Raw genomic sequence first — 20,124 nt, 5'->3', positions numbered from 1 at the left:
AATGAAGAGGAAGAGGCTCAAGGATGGAGTTTTATATATATCTTTCAGTAATTAGGAAAACATGTTTTTGTTTTTTGATGTGGTTCTGTCTTATTGATGCGGTTCTTATTTATCAAAATGTCATTAATCTCTCAATGGTCACATTAAGGGACCTAGTCAAAAAGTTCTCATTTAAAAAAAGCTGCTGTTTACTTTTGCTGTGGATTGTCTTCTCATTTTGCTCCAGAAATCCTTTATGTAACTAGTGTCCTCACAGATTACCACAAAATAGAATGCCTTTTGTCATCAAATATCTTTCTTTCTGTCTAATGCCACTTTCTTCTAGAAAGAAAAAGTAGAACTTTCTTCAATTACCTACATGTATCTCCCTTGAGATTTCAGAAAAATTAGCTGCTCATTCTACTCCTCCCCAAGATTTACAGCAGTGGAAGGGGCAGGGGACACATAAGAACAAGAACATCTCATACAATGATCTTGTTTCTATTAGACCATGGTTTATTGGATATTGGAGAATGTAAATGACCTCCTTTCAGTTAATGAGTTGCTAGACCACAAGGAGCCACATCTGAATCTGAGGCAGACCACTGCAAGCCACCTAGAGATCCCAGAACTTGAGACGAGTGTAGTAACTCCATGGGATTTAGAAGTGTCTCCCTTGGGATGGGGATGAACATGTCAGGAGAAGGATGAATACAGAATTTTAGTGGCTAGAGGGATGCCAGACACTGCTAGCTGTCCGTTAAAATCTGTTCTCCTCGTCTCACAACATAATATGGTTGTAGCTGGGATGGGGCTGCCCGAAGAGGAACTGTAATTTCCCAGTTCCCCTTGCAGCTATGTGTGGTCATATGAGTAAATTCTCACTAAAAACTAAGAAGAGGTGATGTAGGCAAGTTCTACATAACCTATTTATAGCAATTAAAACAGTATGGTATTGGCATAAAAACAGACACATAGATCAATGGAAGAGAATAGAGGGCCCAGAAATAAACCCATGCATATATGGACTCAAAAGAGTATTTCATTTTGTGGATAATGCCAAAAGTCCATGAATTAAATATGATTTATGTATAATTAAAGGCAATGGTTTAAGTACTATACAATGCTTTCATTTCTTTATCTTTATCTTTAAAAAAGCCAATGGTTTATCTTGGACTTCTACTCTTTGTCCTTTCCTGTAGCCTGGAATGTTCGTAAGAGAGAGACCTTGGGAAACCAGGCATTAAAGATGGTGGGTCCCCCATTAGGTTGGCTTCCTAAACGACTGGATCTTCTCCTCTGGATCTACTAATCTTGGACTGTTACATAAGAGATGAGTCAACTGCTATTTTGTTTGTGCTACTGAATTTTTAATTTTCTTTTACAGCAGTTTAGCCAACTGTAATTAATATTCTTTGGACCTGTAACTTTTTAAAGACTGATTTTTTTATAAACACTTTCAGTTATAAATGTGAACTTATACTAGAATAGTATCTTTTGAAAATAAAATTCCGAAGAGAACATTTTTAGTACAATCATTTTACATATAGGAAGTTTACCTTATAAATGAATTATTTGTAAATTGGATAATTTTGAATGTACTAGAGATGCCTAGTTATAGGAAAACCAGTGAATCCTTTTATAAACTGGATATTAATCTCTCCCTACTTAATCAGTTTTACAATTTTAGGCCAATACAAGAATTACTTTTAAAACAATATTTTAAAATATAATTTTATTTTAATGCTCTAGTGCTTTGTTTTGTAATTAATTACTTTTATTATTATTATTATTATTTCTTTCTTTTGTGAGGAAGGTTAGCCCTGAGCTAACATCTGTGCCACTCTTCCTCTACTTTGTATGTGGGATGCCTCCACAGCATGGCTGATAAATGGAGCAGGTCCACACCTAGGATCCAAACCTGTCAATCCTGGGCCTCCAAAGTGGAGCATGGAACTTTAATCACTCAGCCATGGGGCTGGCCCCATGTAATTACTTACTTTTGAATTTGCCAAATATGTTTTGTGTTGTTTTTAAATTACTTGTAAAATATTTTGAAACTTGATTCAAATTTTCTCTCTGTTTAAGCTAAATGCCAATTTGCAAGTGAGTCAGTTTCTTCATTGGGCTGTAGCAATACATGCAAATTAATATACAGGCTCAAATCATTTACTCATCCTATTGGGAAAGAGCAATAATACAAATGATAGATAACAATGACTAGTTCTAAGGTAATATATATGAGGGTTTTGAAGGAGTGTGTGTGTGCGTATGTACATATGCATGCATGTATAATCGTGTTTACAGAGGACTTTCTGCAAAGGTCCCACCCAGGAGGAGCATTTGAACAGCATAGACTCTACCTCCACTCAGATGTTCTCCCATTTCCTAATTCTTTCTATTAAGTCTGCATTTTACTTACATTCATTCAATAAATATTGCCTTTTGGAAGCCAGTTCTTTTAAGAGGGCCGCTTTATGTGATAGAAGGAGCTTGGATCTTGTTTGAAGGCGAACTGCCAAGAAAAGCTGCCTGACAAGCTTTGGACTGTGACATGAGTGAGAAATATGCTTTTGCTGAATTAACATTTGGAGATTTATTTGTTACAGTAGTAAAGCCTGTATCAGTCAGTCCTAAGTAGTATGGGAATCACTGACAGCATAGCATCTATTCTATGCCTGCTACATGCTAGGTTTTTTTGTTAGGTACAGAGGAGGGAGGGAAAACTCACGTTGAAAGGAAATGAGGAGATAAATCATGGACATTAAGGTAGGCTGAAAACACAGCCCCCAAAGAAATCCATGTTCTAATTCAAAGAACCTGTGAATTTCACCTTACTTGGCAAAAGGGACTTTGCAGATGCAATTCAAGTAAGGATGCTCAGATGGGGAGAGGTGCCTGGATTATCCAGGTGGGCCTATTGTAATCACAGGCATCATTATAAAAGGGAGAGTGAGGGCACTTTGACTGTAAAGACAGAAGGTCGTTCGAACAACTGAAGCGACGTGCTATGCTGCTGGCTGGAAGATGGAGGAAGGGTTCTCGGCACCAAAGAATGCAGCTCTGGAAGCCAGAAAAAGGTAAGGAAATAGATTCTCTCCTAGAACTTCTGGAGGGAGCACAGCCCTGTGGGCACTGTGATTTTGGCCCAGAGTAACCCATTTGGACTTCTGGTCTCCAGAAATGTAAGATAATAAATTTATATTGTTTTAAGCCACTAAGTTTGTGGCAATTCGTTAGAGCAGCCACAAGAAGCTAAGGTGTGATAAGCACAAAATGAGGATCCAGGGATTTATTCAAAAGTAAGCTAATCTAATACCCTCCACAAATCAACTTATGTGAAATGAAATGTCAGTCAAGCAGCAGTGCTGATGGCGCTTCCTGGGGTCCAGGACTGCGTGCCATGCTCTCACACACACAAAAACAAGCAATGCAAGACCTGCCCTGCGTGATTCTCAAAGATGACTGGAAACAGAGAATATAAACTCGTTAAAAAGATTTAAAGGTACTTAAAAGCCATAAAAAATGAGAAAAATCTCCAATGAAGAAATAAGAGTTCTAAAAAGTTAGTTTTAATCCACTGTTGAAAACATACATTTTCCCATAGAAACAATGTCATATTCCACAGTTAAGTCACCAGAAAAGCCATAAAAACCTACTGAATATTTAAAATAGCCCAAAAGAAAATTAAGATAAAATCCTGGATCAGTAGGGAATGAAAGTTTTGTGGATGGCTCCGGCTCATTCACATATAAGAATAACATTCATATCCAGTGAGTCTCTGGGGGCTGTTGTCCTCCTATTTGCTCCTCAGGCAAAGGGTCCTTCTGGCATGCACATCAGAGACAGCCAAGACTTGGGTAAGGGTGGGGACAGTGGAGAGCTTGAGGAGAGGATGATTCTGGGTGTGGTTTGGAGGTAGAAAAAATACTGACGATACTCAGTTCTGGTAAGAATCTAGAGCAACTGAAGCTCTCATACATTGCTGGTTAAATGCAAAATGGAACAGTTATTCTGGAAAACAGTTTGGTAGTTTTTTATAAAGTTAAACACCTACCATGTGACCCAGCAATCTTACTTATATGTATTTAGGGAAATTAACAGATATGCGTACACAAAAACTTGTACACAAAGGTTCATAGCAGTATTATTCATAACCACCAAAAACTGAATACAACCCAAATGTCCTTCAACAGATGAATGGATAAACAACTGTGGTATATCCATCCACTAGAATGCTATTCAGGAATAAAAAGGAATGAACTATTAACACACAAACAACATGGATGAATCTTAAATGCATTACGCTAAGTGAAAGAAGCCAGTCTGAATAGATTACGCACCATATATTTCCATTTATGTGACATTATGGAAAAGATAAAACTATAGTGATGGCAAACAGACCAATGGTTTCTAGGGGTTAGGGATGGGTTGAGAGATTAAAGAGTGTTGGAATTGTTCTGTATCCTATTTGTGATGGTGGTTATAAGAATCTAAGTATTATTAAAGCTCATGGAACAGAAAATCAAAAAAAAAGAATGAATTTCCTGTATGTAAATTTTAAAGATTTTACTTTTTTTCCTTTTTCTACCCAAAGCCCCCCGGTACATAGTTGTATATTCTTCATTGTGGGTCCTTCTAGTTGTGGCATGTGGGACGCTGCCTCAGCATGGTTTGATGAGCAGTGCCATGTCCGCGCCCAGGATTTGAACCAACGAAACACTGGGCCGCCTGCAGTGGAGCACACAAACTTAACGACTCGGCCACGGGGCCAGCCCCTAAATTTTAAAATAATAAGTTGAAATGTATTAGGACTCATCATCTTGGGTCAAACTGAAGGTCCATATAGCCTACAATTCTATGGCTAGTAGTGCCATGAAATAAGATAATTGCTATTTATCCTCTCTGGCCTCATATACACCAGCATCTTTTAATGCTTCTATTAGGCATAATTGACTCATTCTCACTGTGAAAACACATTTATTTTACTTTTTTAAACTATATACTAAAGATCACAGTAACATGCAATAATATTTTTTTATAAGTGGAAATTTTAAAAAATCCAAAGGAACCAACTGAATAACTTTCTACTAAAAAAAGAGTTCAATAAGAAGCAGAATACAAGAACAACATACATGGATCAATGTCTTTTCTATATACCAATTAGAAAAAATAATAGAATAAAGGAGTCCATTAACTAAAGGAAAACTAAACATTTTCTAAGAATAAACAAAAATGTAATGTGCAAGACCTACATGAAGAAAACAATAAAACTTGACTGAAAGACATAAAGTATGACTTGAATAAAAATCTTGTTCCCAGATAGGAAATCTTAGCACTGAAAAGATTATTAAGTTTCCCAGTCTCCCAAGAATAATTGATAATGTTAAGGCAATCCAATCAAAATGCCAGTTGAATTTTTTATGTAACTTGACAGGTTGATTCTTAAATCTATACTGAATACTGGAGGAGAAAATGTATAAAAAAATTAAAAGGAAGACAAAAATTGAAAAGAAATATTTCAAAACAAACTAACATTTAAATGATTGAAACAGTGTAGTATTTTTGTGAAAAAAAGATAACTTCATGTATATAAAGGAATTTAGTTTGCAATAAAGATGCTATTTCAAATCACTTGAAGAAAGGATGAATTATCAGAATGATGTTTGTTATCTATTTAAGAAAAAAGTTAGAGTTAGGTCCTGACTTTGCACTGTATAGAAAAACAAATTCCAGAGATAAATGTAAAAATTGAAACTAGAGAAATACTAGGAGAAAATATAGGAAAATATTTATATAATCTGGGAGAAAAGGAAGGCCTTTCTAACTAAGACAAAATCCAAGAACAGTGAAGGAAAAGTTTTATTCATGGAAATTCAAAACTTCTGTACATAAAACTAAACAAGGAATAAAGAAAAGCTATAAGCAGGAGAATATATTTGCAACATATCAACAAAAGATGAAAATTCAAAATGTATGAAGAGCTTCCACACAACTATAAGAAAAAGACAAACAATATAGTAGAAAAATAAGCAAAGAATATGAACAGGCCATTCAAAAAAGAAGAAATTAAAAATGGTCAGTTAGTTTATGACATGATCTTCAATCAGATGTGTAACCAAAGAAATTTTAGGCAATGAGATGTCTGTTTTCCTCTTCACATTGGAAAACAAAACAAAATAAAAAGATTGGTCATATTCACCACTGGAGAAGTGATAGAAATGGGCAGCGTTATTTGGGGTATGGCTTAGGTGCTGGAGCCAGATTATGTGGATTCTATCACTAACTAGTTTTCTGACCTTAGGCAAGTTAACATTTTTTTGTCTCAAGTTTTCTTATCTGTGAAATGAGGAATAGGATATAATCACCTACCACATAAGGTGGTTGTGAGGAACAAAGAAGATAATACATGTAAAGTGCTTAGCACATGGCCTGGCATATAGAATTCAACAAGTATTAACTGGCATTAATAGTGAAAAATGGAAAATAACTTCATAAATGTTCATCAAGATGGAGAAGAACTCTATAATGGGACTTCATACTATAGACTTATGTAGAAAGAGATATTTTTATAATATAGATATATTTAAAAATTTATTTTTAATAAGAGGAATTTATACTGACATGGAAAGATTTGAATTAGCACAGCCCCTAATTGGTTTGTATAGTTCTCGTGGCAAAGGGTAGGAACAACCTAAACAAGCACATTTAAAGCTTTAGCTCATATAGTAGAGTATATCACATCTGGTTGCATTCCATTGGCCAAAGCAAATCATATGGACTCTGCCTGTTGGGAGGCACTGAAGTCACATGGCTGATGGCATGGATGTATGATCATCTTACAGGGGAGAAAGTGAATAGTTGATAAGAGTAATATAATCTACCAAAGCTGGCTATCCATGACCCCACCATTGAGTAGATATTCCAGACTGTGTGTGTATGTGTGTTTTCTGTTTACCTTTAGAACCTGTATCTTCGGGCCACACATATGAGAAAAACACTATGCAACATTTGCTTGTGGATTCCCCAAGCAAATAAGGTTATGATGGGACCTCAAAAATGAGGGATAACTCTCAATTTCTTGTGTCTCCACTGATGAGATGTAGATACTTGGGTGATCTTCAAGCTCATTTTCAGCTTAAGTTTTTCACAATATCCTGGACATTCAAATTTGTGCTTAGTTCCTTATAAAAAAATTATTTCATTTAATTTTCACATCATTATAGGATAGCTATTATTATCCTCATTATAAATTGCTGTGTATCAGAGGCCTCCCGAAAGCATTCTCTGATTGTTAAAAGTCTTTGATTATGAAGATTAATTGTGCACGACAATTTTGAGCACTCTTGGGGATGGAGGTGGGAGAACTTCCTTGCATCAAAGTTACAACAGAGCCTCAGGAATATAGATACATATGCAAACAAATGTGCCCAGTTTTCAAACCTAAAACCCAGGCTTTGTGGAGTTGGGGCATAAGATGGTTTGGGGCTCTTGTTAACCAGAGTAGGAAGGAGTTCTTAAGACTGTAGCCCCTTGGTAGCAAGATTACCTTACCTTAAGATATTTCAATGTAGGCTAAGTCATGAGAAGCATTTTGGCTTCACAGTTTTATTATTGAGATGTCCTATTCCTTCTGTGGAACTATGTCACAAAAGTTAAATTCCAGAGTTGGCAAACTCAAGCTTTGTGGGATTAGCTAGGTGGACTGCATAAATATTATACTGCTGGGTAGAGAACAGAAAGAGTGACAACATATATGACTAACTTCATGGCAAGTTATGACAATCAAAAGGAATTTAATTAGAAAGGAAAATAATCTTGTCAAATAAAACCTGTGGGCGGATTTGGATGCAAAGTGCCAGTTTACAATCTCTGGCCTTTGTCCTAAGATTTATTTGATAACATCCCAGTGTAACCTTTACCTTTGGTATTAAAGGGGAAGCGCAGTTTTCTGAAGTGACTGGGCAAGAATCCTGTATGGTAGATTTACTTTGTTGATATACTTAAATGTGCACTCTCTTTAGTATATTTCCCCTGAATTTCTGGGTTTTAAGTTTATTATGTGCTGTTTGATGCCAAAGATGTATAATTACATCAAAAGTGAAAATACAGTTTTTCCTTTCTTGGGAGAAGAAACAGTCAAGTCTCTTTCATCCCAGTAGAGTGATTTGTCCACTCGAGGGCACTGACCTAATCCTAACCTGAGCTCAGAGGTCTAAGTCTATGTACTCAAGAAGTCTGTACAAATGTTCACCCATCATCACAGCTATTACTCAAGCTCCATACCTGACGCACTAGATGCTGCCAACTGGTGTTCTGTTGCTACCTATCATGCCATAATTGATAAGAAACAACTTATTCATTAACATGTACTGGTCATGCTTGTTTTGGTACAGTTGGCAGGTGCTAAGGCTCATCACTGGCATGTTTTGGTTACCATTAATCCCATTGGGTTGCTGCTGCCAAAGGTTGTACCCTCTCTGTGGAGTAATAAAACAAAGAATTAACATGAACCCCACGATTATATAACCTGAGCAACAAATGAAAGAGGATTGGGGTTAGATTTTATCCTGGCAGTTAACATTAACTCACTAGAAAATGGACAAGTTGCCTACACTTTCTGTGCCTTAGTTTGCCTATCAGTGAAAGTCCTCTGTACCTCAAGGTTATAACAATCATAAGTCCTGGATTTTAGAATTGTTTGATAGGCGCCTCATTCAAACATTTAATATTACTTATTGAGTGCATGCTATGTGCCAGGTACTGCTCTCAGTACAAATTCGACATATCCTAAAATTGAAATCATTATCTTCCCTTCCTCAAATCAGCTTTTATCTCCTATATTCTCTCTCTCAGTGGTGGCATCAACATCCACCCAGTGATCCAAGGCAGAAGCCCCTGGAAGTCAATCTTGACATTTGTCTCCCCTTCAGCCTTATATCCCATCAATGACCAAGTCCCTTCAAGTGTACCCTCACCAATTTAAAAAATCTATTACTCCCTTGCTAACCCTTCCTCAATGGCTTTGCCCTTGTGGGGTCTCTGCCTTAAACATTCTTCTTCCTAATTTCACATAGCTGGCTTCCCATCATTCAGATCTTAGCTCAAATGCCATCTTCTTAGTGACATTCTCTCAGCCTATCCTATCCAGAGCTGCTCCCCAGCCCTACTCTTAATCTCATTACCCTGTTTTACTATCTTATTATCACTAATACTACCTGATAACTTGTTACCTACTGCCCCCATTTTGTCTGTCTCCATCATTAGAATCTAAGCTCCATAAGTGCAGGGATCTTTTCTGCCTCGTTCACCTCTATTCTAGACACTGGAGATATGATCAGTATAATCACTCTCTATTGTACTTATCTGGCAAAAATCCAACCCTGGTAAAATCCAGTTTTCTAACTATTCTCCACCTGCACCCAGCACACACCATGCTTATTGTCTCATGACCATAAACCTCAAGTGTCCCTCACTGCTGCTTGGTAATGCTACCATACTTCTCTAGTCATTCACTCTCCCACTTCCCCAGACAACTATTTCACACCTTTCCCTCCTCAAACCTCCAAAAACCCCCTTCCTCCTTCTCAAGCTCATCTGATGACTTTGTTTCTTATTTCACTTAAACAATAGAAACAATTGGACGAAACCTTCCACAGGCCCTCACACCAAATCTGTCCATATACTGTGCCTCCACATGCTCCAATGCGTGAACTGTCTATGCTCCTATTTAGGCCAACTCTGTCTTTATGCCTTGGGTCCCACCTCCTCCCACTCAAAGACATCATTCCTGCAGTATCACGTTTTTCTGTACACTAGATTGTTCCCATCAGCATTCAACGTGCTCTAACATAACCCATCAAAAACAAAACAAACCCTCCCTTTGATCCATATCCCCTTTCAGTTATTACTGCCAGTTTTCTGTGAGACATTCTGTCTCCACTTTCTTTCCTCTTATTCTTTTTAAAACCCACTCCAATCAGGCTTTTGACTCCACAATATACAGAACTTGTTATTGTCAAGGTCATCAATGACCACCATATTACCCAATCCAGTGGTTATTTCTCTCTCATCTTTATTCCACTTCTCATTTGCATTTGACACAATTACTCTTCTTGAAACTCTTCTTCATTTGGCTTCAGGGACACCACGCCCTTACTTCTCATACTATCTAGGCTGCTCTTCTTAATCTCTTCTACTGGTTCCTCCTCATCTTCTCAACTTCTAAATATTAGTTGTCCAAGGCTTAGTTTCTTTTATAGTTCCAATCATCCCCTACAGGGTCCCATCCTATCAAGTACCAAGGCTTATGGTCCATCCTAAAATGATGACTTCCATATTTTCATATTCAGTTTCAACCTCTCCCCTGAACTCCAGACTAACCTATCTTATTATCTATTCAAAATCTCTCCTTGAGTATCTAGTAACCATTTCATGCTACTCTGTCCAAAAATGAATTCTTGATGCTCCTCAAACCTTCAAATTCTTGGTCTTCCCCCCTCCTGAAATGGAAACTCCATTCTACCACTTACTCAGGCCAAATCCCTGAAAACATCCTTTATTCCTCTATTTTTCTCAGATGCTCGGTCAGTGTATCTCACAGGCTCTACCTTTTCAATATACTAGTATCTGACCACTATGCACCACTCCACTGCCACCATGCTGGCCCAATAACTATTGTCTCTTGCCCAGACTCTTGTAATAGTTTTCTAACTGGTCCCCCTGCTTCTTCCCTGTCCCCTTCTACAGTCTCTACTCATGCAGCATCCAGAATAAAACTTTTATAGGCATCATCTCACTAGCTGATTTGAAGTCTCTCAGCTACCTTTCTTAGCTGTATTTTAGATGCCAGACTCAATATACCAACAGAACATTTAGCTTATATCTAGGACCCTATCTCTGGTATTGTGCCAAAACGAATGTACTTTAAGTTAAAAATAATAAACACCCTTTTGAGTGGCAGGTGATTGATAAAGGGGCGGGCTGCTTTAGTGGATAAGTCTACCCACTGGGCCTGAAGGGGAGGAAATAAGTCAAACACAGAGATTAGAATGCAAAAACTACTCACTGAGCAGCCACAAAGGACAGAAGCCCCTCCAGGGAAGCCAACAAAGGATGCAAATCTATCTTAAGGTTTTGAGAAAACACCCAAGTGGGAAATCAGTGTAGTCCCATTATGTGACTCTGACTCTTTCAGCTTAACATTGACCACTACCTGATTTTTATTTGCTAATTTCCTGTCTCCTCCTTTCAAAATATAAGCTTAATATAAGTATAACTTATTTAAGTGTCCTACAGATGAGATTAGTGGCCTCTATCTCCAGTGCTAAAAGAGTGCTTGGCACATGGTAGCTGCTCAGTCAGTATTTACAGAAGGACTCAGGACACAGAATTAGGTTCACAAAACGGTGCTTGTAGTTTTATGAATAAACCAACCTGAAGTCATCTCTTTTGTAGCTCACCAATAATTCCTCCCTTTTTTTAATGGTAGGTGAGGATGTGGAAGAGTGCAACTGTAATCTGCAAGTTTACTGATGATGGAAGCACCAAGATTAACCTAAATGGGAATAGTATTCTGATGATGTCACCAGAGAATAATATGGTTCCTGTGCCAGCTTTGCTACTTACCATTCCAAGTCTCCATTTCCTCATCTGTAATATGGGGACAATTATAGTGCCTGCTTGTGGGGTTATTATGGGGGTTAAACGAGCAAATAAATATGTGTAAAGCCTTCAGGGCACCCCTTGTAACTGCATCAATAAATGCAGCTATTTGGGTGGTGTTATAATAACATCTGTATTATTGGTACACTACTAATCATAAATCCACTCAAAGCTGATGCTGACTCACGGTGTCCCCCAATCTAACACATCGCTTCAATTTACTCCCCATAATTCACTTGAGAAATCCACTGTGGAAATGACACCTTTCGTGATCTTAATTAACGACCATTTAGAGGTTCCTAACTTTGGCCTACAGTCAGCAGGGAGCAAGTAAGAGGATTTCAGGGCCCAAAGCAATTTATTACCAGTGTTAACTGCACGGAACACGCTATCCTTTACAATCTTGCTGTGAATCGCTAGAGGGCAGGGACGATGTCTTATTGAATTCTATAACCCCAGAACTCAGCAGAATACCTGCCACATGACAGTCAATGTTGGTTAAATAATAAGTGAAATACAAGCACATGTTGATCCCCTGACGAGCGTTTCAGGCATCACACGCCTAGAGCGGGAATAAGCACGACCAGAAGCGCCGGGAGCCAGAACCTGGCGGCGTGCGCGTACCGCGGACCGCAATTTCGAGGCCGTCTGCGGGGTCGCTCAGAGCGCCCGGCGCTCCCTCTGGCGGCGGCTGCGCCCACGAGCTCCGGCCGCGCGCGTCGGGGAGGAAGTGCGGGGGACGGCGGGGCGGAGCCTCTCCCGGCTCCATGGAGCGCGCGAGCGCCGCGACCCGTGGGGGCTACGTGCCCGGCTTTTTGCTGGCCCTTCAGACCAAGAGCGGAGCCGAGGCGCCGCGGGCGCTGGTGCAGGAGCAGGAATTAAGGCAGTGGGGCCTGACAGGTCAGTGGCCCCGGGCGGACATCCCCCGCCTCCACCCCGGGCTAGCAAACTCGGTGGGACTCCCTTCTCTCGGGCCGGGGACCGCGCGCCGGGAGCGCTCCTGCGGCGCCGTGGGAGGACTGGCCTGGGGGTTTTTTACCTACGGACGGTAGGGCCTTCCCTTCCCGCCCCGGGGTGCGCTGGGCGGAAAGGAACCCGGCCTGGGGCCAGGTGGCTTTGCCGCCGCCTGCGCTGCGCGCGGGCCCACGCACACGGGATGAATGGGATTGGGGACGGGAAGTGAGGCCTGCCTGGGGCGGGGAGGGGGAGCTTGGTGAGAGCCCTGTGCCAAACGTGAGACTTTCTGAAGAAGCAGAGGACGTCCTGGCCCCGAGGGTGTGGCTTAAAGTTTCTGTTCCGGTAGGTTTGGAGGCCCGGCCTGGTTAATTGGTTGCTGCTGTGAAAACTGGCAGAACTCGTGTTCACGCTTCAGTTTTCTTCTTCGGGTACAGTGCAGGAGCACGGTTAATTCTCCCCCAGGGCTATATATTAAAATATGCAGCTAAGAGAAGTTTATCGGCTCATTGCCGCACGTCGTTATTTTATTTTACTAGCCTTTCCCTAGAATCTTCGAAGCTTGAAACTTGCATTCCCCTGAGGTCTGCAGGCAGCGAGCCTGACTGCATCTCCTGCGGATGGAGAGACCCGGTCCCTGTTTGCTGACCTGCGCTTGAATCCCCACCTAACGTCTCCGGTCCTTGTTTTCTTCATAAAATGGAGCACGCAGTGCGTGCCTTGACTGTGTGACAGAACCTTGGACAACAGTAGTGAGTGATGTAGTCGTTAATTCATTATTTATTGAGTGCCACTGAGAGCTACATACTATAAGGTGTTGGTACAGATAGGAGTAAAATAAATATGGACTCTGCCCTCCTAGAATTTCTAGACTAGGTCGTGTGAGTGCTTTCAAATTTATAAAGAAGTACTTATTGAACTTATATGCTAAGTATCAAGGAAGTGTGAAGTCTTGTTATTCTCAGAATGAAACAAAAGATGTGGTTCTATGTCCAGCTCAGAAGAGGGATGGATAAAGATGAATGGATAGGATACAGACATGAAAGAGAAAAATCTCTCCCTTCTTGAGTCTCTGAGTGTCTATAAGTCTCTGAGTGTATAAGAATGTGTTTTTCTGTGTCTGTAAGGAGTGTGTATCCAACTTAAATGTGGATTTATGGACTGCTGTTTATGTTTGAGGTATCTTGACTAAAGTTTATATGTTTGTGTGTTTGCCTGTTTCCTTCCATGTGTTTTTGGGTGTGATACTTTGAGAACATGTGTGAGAGAGGGTTAAAGTGTGCACATTGAGATTAGACTGTAAATAGTACACCCAGAGACATGGATGTGTGCTGGTTTAGTGAAAATGAGAAGATAGATAAGAGGCTGCAAGTTTTCGTGGATGAGTTAAAGTGGGTGAATGAAAAAGTAAATAGGCAAACGTGGAAACTTGGTGGTGGGAGTGGATAAATCGGTAGTGGGGTGGAAGAAAAAATAGAAAATAGGTATACTCAAAAGAATAACCATTGAAGATTATAACTTGAAATTCCTGTTTCTATTTACCAGAATAAATTAACATTCTGAGAAACTGTTCTTTGTGAGTTGGTTAAAAATGCTTACTGACTTTTGATTATAGGAGCTTTTATACGTTCTCTGTAAAACATGTAGGGTAAATTTTCTATGCACAAAGGAAAAAAATTTAATCTCCTTAATCCTCTTACTGTTAATAAGTTATTATCTACTCTGCTAGCCCTTGGTCTACACATGGGTGTGTGTATGTGTGTATTATTTCATTTTTTTATTCTTCCTTTCCAAGGCAAAGTGGGAAGCGAAGGAGAGCTGCAGAAATGGGGTTTCATGTACATTCTTTTTTGGAAACCATAATTTTCTTCTTTATAATCATTTATTCTTCTTCAATATCATATTTACTGGCTATAGAGTATTTCACTGTCTGGGTGTGCTGTAATTTAGCTAGCCTGTCTGCTTAGGTATTTGGGTTCTTTTTTTGCTATTATAAATAATATTAGTAAATATTATTGTAACCAAATATTTGTTGTAGCTATCAATTTTAATTCCTCAAAGGCAGCATTTGTAGAACAAAGACTATGCAAAATTTTTGCTCGTTTCTCCACACTCTCACCAACACTGGTAGTTTTTAAGTTGAGAAGTTAAAAATGCTGCTTTGTTTTATTTAATGTTTGTTTACTAGTATTGATGGACACTTGGGTGTTCATGTTTCTTTTGTTCCTTGTCTGTTTGCACTCCTTGCCTATTTTTTAATTGAGGTATTTGTCTTTTGCTTTGTAGGATCTTTTTTGCATTGAACGTGTTAAATGTTTGTCGCATGTATTGGAAATATGATCTCTAGTTTATTTGCCTTTTGACTTTGTTGTGTGTGTGTGTATTTCAGTGGTGAAATTTAAGAATTCTGTAGTCAAATCTTTCAGCCTTTTCCTATATGATTTTCTTTTGAGGCAACGTTGGTTTATAACATTGTATATAGGTTTCATATGTACAACATTATAGTTTGACATCTGCATATGCTACAGTGTGCTCACCACCAAAAGTGTAATTTCCATCTGTCACCACATAATTGACCCATTTTGCCCTCCCTCTGGTAACCACCAATCTGTTGTCTGCTTCTATGAGTTTGTTTTTGTTGTGTTTGTTCATTTGTTTGGTTTTTTATATTCCACATATGAGTGAAATCCTATGGTATTTGTCTTTCTTTGTCTGACTTACTTCACTTAGCATAATACTCTCAAGGTCCGTCCATGTTGCAGCTGGCAAGATTTCATCTCTTTTCATGGCTAAGTGGTATTCCATTGTATGTATATATACCACATCTTCTTTATCCATTCATCTGTCGATGGGCACTTAGGTTGTTTCCATATCTTGGCTATTGTAAATAATGCTCCAATGAACATAGGGATGCATTTACCTTTTCGAATTAGTGTTTTTGTATTCTTCAGATAAATACCCAGAAGTGGAATAGGTGGATCATATGGTAGTTCTATTCTTAATCTTTTGAGGAATCTCTGTATTGTCTTCCATAGTGGCTGCATCAGTTTACATTCCCCCCAGCAGTGTATAAGGGTTCCCTTTTCTCCACATCCTCTCCAACACTTGTTATTTCTTGTCTGTTTGATAATAGCCATTCTAACAGGTGTGAAGTAATGTCTTGTGGTTTTGATTTGTATTTCCCTAATAATTAGTGATGTTGAACATCTTTTCATGTGTCTGTTGGCCATCTGTGTGTCTTCTTTGGAAAGATGTCTGTTCAGATCCTCTGGCCATTTTTTAATCAGGTTGTTTGGCTTTTTGCTGTTGAGTTGTATGAGTTCTTTATATATTTTGGATATTAACCCCTTATTGGATGTACGCCTTGCAAATGTCTTCTCCCATTTGGTAGGTTGTCTTTTCGTTTTGTTGATGGTTTCCTTTGCTATGCAGAAGCTTTTTAGTTTGATGTAGTCCTGTTTGTTCCTTTTTTCTTTTTTTTCCCTTGCCTGAGGAGACATAGCCAAAAAGATACTGCGAAGACTGATGTCAAAGAGCTGCCTATGTTTTCTTGTAGGAGTTTTATGATTCCAGGTCTTACATTTAATCTATTTTGAGTTAATTTTCGTGTAGGATGTAAGATAGTGGTCTAGTTGGATTCTTTTGCGTGTAGCTGTCCAGTTTTCCCAGCACCATTTATTAAAGAGACTTTTGTTTCTGCTTTGTATGTTCTTGGCACCTTTGTCATAAATTAGCTGTCCATATATGTGTGAGTTTCTTCCTGATCTCTCAGTTCTGTTCCATTGATCTGTGTGTCTTTTTTTTCTCCCAGTACGGTATTGTTTTGGTTACTGTAGCTTTGTAGCATAGTGTGAAATCAGGGAGTATGATACATCCAGCTTTTTCTTTTTTCTCAGGGTTGCTTTGGCTATTCAGGGTCTTTTGTGGTTTCATATAAATTTTAGAATTTTTTGTTTTGTTTCTGTGAAAAATGCCCTTGGGATTTTGATAGGGATTTCATTGAATCTGTAGATTGCTTTAGGTAAGATGGACATTTTAACTATGTTCATTCTTCTAATCCATAAGCACAGAATGTCTTTCCATTTCATTGTGTTTTTTTTCAGTTTCTTTCAGTAATATCTTATAGTTTTCAGTGTAAAAGTGTTTCACCTCCTTGGTCTTTTATCCTTGGTATTTTATCCTTTTTGTTGCAGTTGTAAATTGGATTACTTTCGTAATTTCTCTTTCTGATAGTTTGTTGTTAGTATGTAGAAATGCAACTGATTTTTGTGTGTTGATTTTGTACTCTGTGATTTTACTGTATACATTGTTAATTATTCCTAATAGTTTTTTGGTGGAGTCAGGGTTTTCTATATATAAAATCATATTATCCACAAATAGTGACAGTTTTACGTCTTCCCTTACAACTTGGATACCTTTTCTTTCTTTTTCTTTCCTAATTACTGTGGCAAGGACTTAAAGTATTATGTTGAATAAAAGTGGTGTGAGTGGGCATCTTTGTCTTGTTCCTGATGTTAGAGGAAAAGCTTTCGGCTTTTCACCATTGAGTATGATGTTAGCTGTGGGTGTGTCATATATGGCCTTGATTATGTTGAAGTACTTTCCTTCTATACTCATTTTATTGAGAGTTTTTATCAAAAATGGATGTTGAATCTTGTCACTTACTCTCTCTGCATCTATTGAGCTGTTCCTGTGATTTTTATCCTTTGATTTGTTAACGTGTATCACGTTGATGGATTTGCAGGTGTTGAACTATCCTTGCATCCTGGAATAAATCCCACTTGATCATGATGTATGATGCTTTGAATGTATATTGAATTTGTTTTGCTAATATTTTGTTGCGAATTTTTGCATCTATGTTCATCAGAGGTATTGGCCTATAGTTTTCCTTTTTTGTGTTGTTTTTGTCTGGTTTTGGTATCAGGGTAATGTTGGCCTCATAAAATGAGTTAGGAAGTATTCCTTCCTCTTCAGCTTTTTGGAAGACTTTGAGAAGGATAGCTATTAAATCTTTGAATGTTTGGTAGACTTCACCAGTAAAGTCCTCTGGTCCTGGACTTTTATTTTTGGAGAGGTTTTTGATTACTGTTTCAGTCCCTTTACTAGTAATCAGTCTATTCAGATTTTCGATTTCTTCCTGGTTCAGTCTTAGAGGATTATATGATTCTAGGAATTTATCCATTTCTTCAGATTTTCTCATCTGTTGGCATATAGCTGTTTGTAGTACTCTCTGATGATCCCTTTTATTTCTGTGCTATCTGTTGTAACTTTTCCTCTTTCATTTCTGATTTTTTAAATTTTTTCAAGGAACCAGCTCTTCGTTTCATTGTTTCCATTGTCTTTTTACTCTGTATTTCATTTATTTTCCCTCTGATTTTTATTATTTCCTCCCTTCTCCTGACTTTGGGCTTCATTTGTTCTTCTTTTACTAGTTCCTTTAGGTGTAAGATTAGATTGTTTATTTGAGATTTTTCTTGTTTCTTGAGGTAGGCCTGTATTGCTATAAACTGCCCTCTTAGTTCTGCTTTTGCTGCATCCCATAGATTTTGGTATGTTGTATTTTCATTTGTCTCTGTGTATTTTTTGATTTCTCCTTTGATTTCTTCATTGAGCCAATAGTTATTGAGTAGCTTGTTGTTTAGTCTCCACATATTTGTGATTTTTCCACTTTTCCCTGTAGCTTATTTCTAGTTTCATACTGTTGTGATCAGAAAAGATGCTTGCTATATCAATCTTAAATTTATTGAGGCCTACTTTGTGACCAACATATGGTGTATCCTTGAGAATGTTTCATGTGCACTTGAGAAGAATGTTCATTCTGCCACTTTCGGATGAAATGTTCCGTATGTATCTATTAAGTGCATCTGGTCTGGTGTGTCATTTAAGGCCAATGTTTCCTTGTTGACTTTCTGCCTGGATGATCTATCCATTGATGTAAGTGGGGTGTTAAAGTCTGCTACTGTTACTGTGTTGCTGTCAATTTCTCCCTTTGGGTCTGTTAATAGTTGCTTTATATATTTTGGTGCTCCTATGTTGGGTGCATGTATATTAATAAATGTTATGTCTTCTTGATAGATTGTTCCCTTTATCATTGTATAATGTCCATCTTTGTCTCTTGTTACCTTTTCTGGCTTGAGGTGTAGTTTGTCTGATATAAATATGGTTACATCCACTTTCTTTTGGTTGCCGTTTACTTGGAGTATCACTTTCCACTCCTTCACTTTGAGCCTGTGTTTGTCTTTAGAGCTGAGATGAATCTCCTGAAGGCAGCATATAGTTTGGCGTTGTTTTTTAATCCATCCGACCACTCTGTGCCTTTTGATTGATGAATTCAATTCATTTATGTTTAGGGTGATTATTGATATATGAGGACTTACAATTTCCATTTTATCTTTTATTTTCTGGTCGTTCTATATCTCCATTGTTTCTTTTCCCTTGTGTTTCTGTCTGCCATTTTAGTTGGTGATTTTCTGTGATGTTTTTCTCAGTTTCCTTTTTTTTGTTGTTTCATGTCTCTAGATTTTTGTTTTGTGGTTACCATGAGGTTTGTATACAATGTGTCAAAGATAAAATAGTCCTTTTTCTGCTGATAGCATCTTATCTTCATTTGCCTATACATTTGCCTATACAGGTTCCATCCTTTTCCTCCTCCCCTTTTATGTTTTGGTTGTCACAAATTATTCCTGTTTATATTGTGAATTCAATACCATGTTGAAATAGCTTTAGTTATTTTTAATCCTTCTTTTACCCCTTTAATCTTTATGCTGTCATTGAGTGTTTAACACCCTATTCTCTAATAGCTTTACAAGTTTCTATGTCATTTATCACCTTACTCAATGCTTTTTTTGTGTACTTTTGCCTTTTTGTTTCTGGAATAAGGACTCCTTTTTTTTAAAGATCTTATTTTTCCTTTTTCTTCCCAAAGCCCCCAGTACATAATTATATATTTTTAGTTGTGGGTCCTTCTAGTTGTGGCATGTGGGCTGCCTCCTCAGCATGGCTTGATGAGTGGTGCCATGTGCACACCCAGGATCCGAACCAGCGAAACCCTGGGCCGCTGAAGCAGAGTGCACAAACTTAACCACCCAGCCATGGGGCTGGCCCCAGAGCTCCTTTTGGCATTTCTGGTAAGGCAGGTCTAGTAGTGGTGAGCTCCCTCAGTTTTTGTTTGTGTGGGGAAGGCTTTATTTCTGCTTCATATCTAGAAGGTCACTTTGCTGAATAGAGTATTGTTGGCTGACAGTTTTTATCTGTGAATATTTTAAATATGTCACTTCACTCTCTCCTGGCCTGTAAAATATCTGCTGATTGTCTGATGGGGGTTCCTTCATAGGTTGCTGTCTTTTTTTCCCTGGCTGCCTTTAAAATTCTTTGTCATTGACTTTTTTTTTTTTTTTTAAAGATTTTTTTCTTTTTTTCCTTTTTCTCCCCAAAGCCCCCCGGTACACAGTTGTGTATTCTTCGTTGTGGGTTCTTCTAGTTGTGGCATGTGGGACGCTGCCTCAGCGTGGTCTGATGAGCAGTGCC

At 38.5% G+C, this 20,124-nt stretch overlaps 1 protein-coding gene across 6 annotated transcripts in view; it reads left to right on the top strand.

The window, feature by feature from the left end:
• Window positions 1-12,183: 12,183 nt before the first annotated feature.
• Window positions 12,184-20,124, top strand: part of CHD1L (chromodomain helicase DNA binding protein 1 like) — a 63,080-nt gene continuing 55,139 nt past the window's right edge. For 4 of the 6 annotated variants that reach the window (XR_002808109.2, XR_011439269.1, XM_001497170.7 and 1 more), the window contains exon 1: window positions 12,184-12,543. Coding sequence is in view for 2 of the 6 variants with exons in the window: in XM_001497170.7 (XP_001497220.5) it covers window positions 12,411-12,543 (133 nt within the window). In the remaining 4 variants the exon portion in view is untranslated. Of the gene's footprint in view, window positions 12,544-12,745; window positions 12,943-13,136; window positions 13,350-20,124 lie in introns of those variants that run through there. The other 2 variants (XM_070268410.1, XM_070268409.1) reach the window with 2 other exon arrangements.

This window comes from Equus caballus, chromosome 5 (assembly GCF_041296265.1).
Source record: "Equus caballus isolate H_3958 breed thoroughbred chromosome 5, TB-T2T, whole genome shotgun sequence".
NCBI lineage: Eukaryota > Metazoa > Chordata > Mammalia > Perissodactyla > Equidae > Equus > Equus caballus.
Note: the sequence above shows the minus strand (reverse complement) of the source record. Positions and strands in the feature narration are given on the sequence as shown.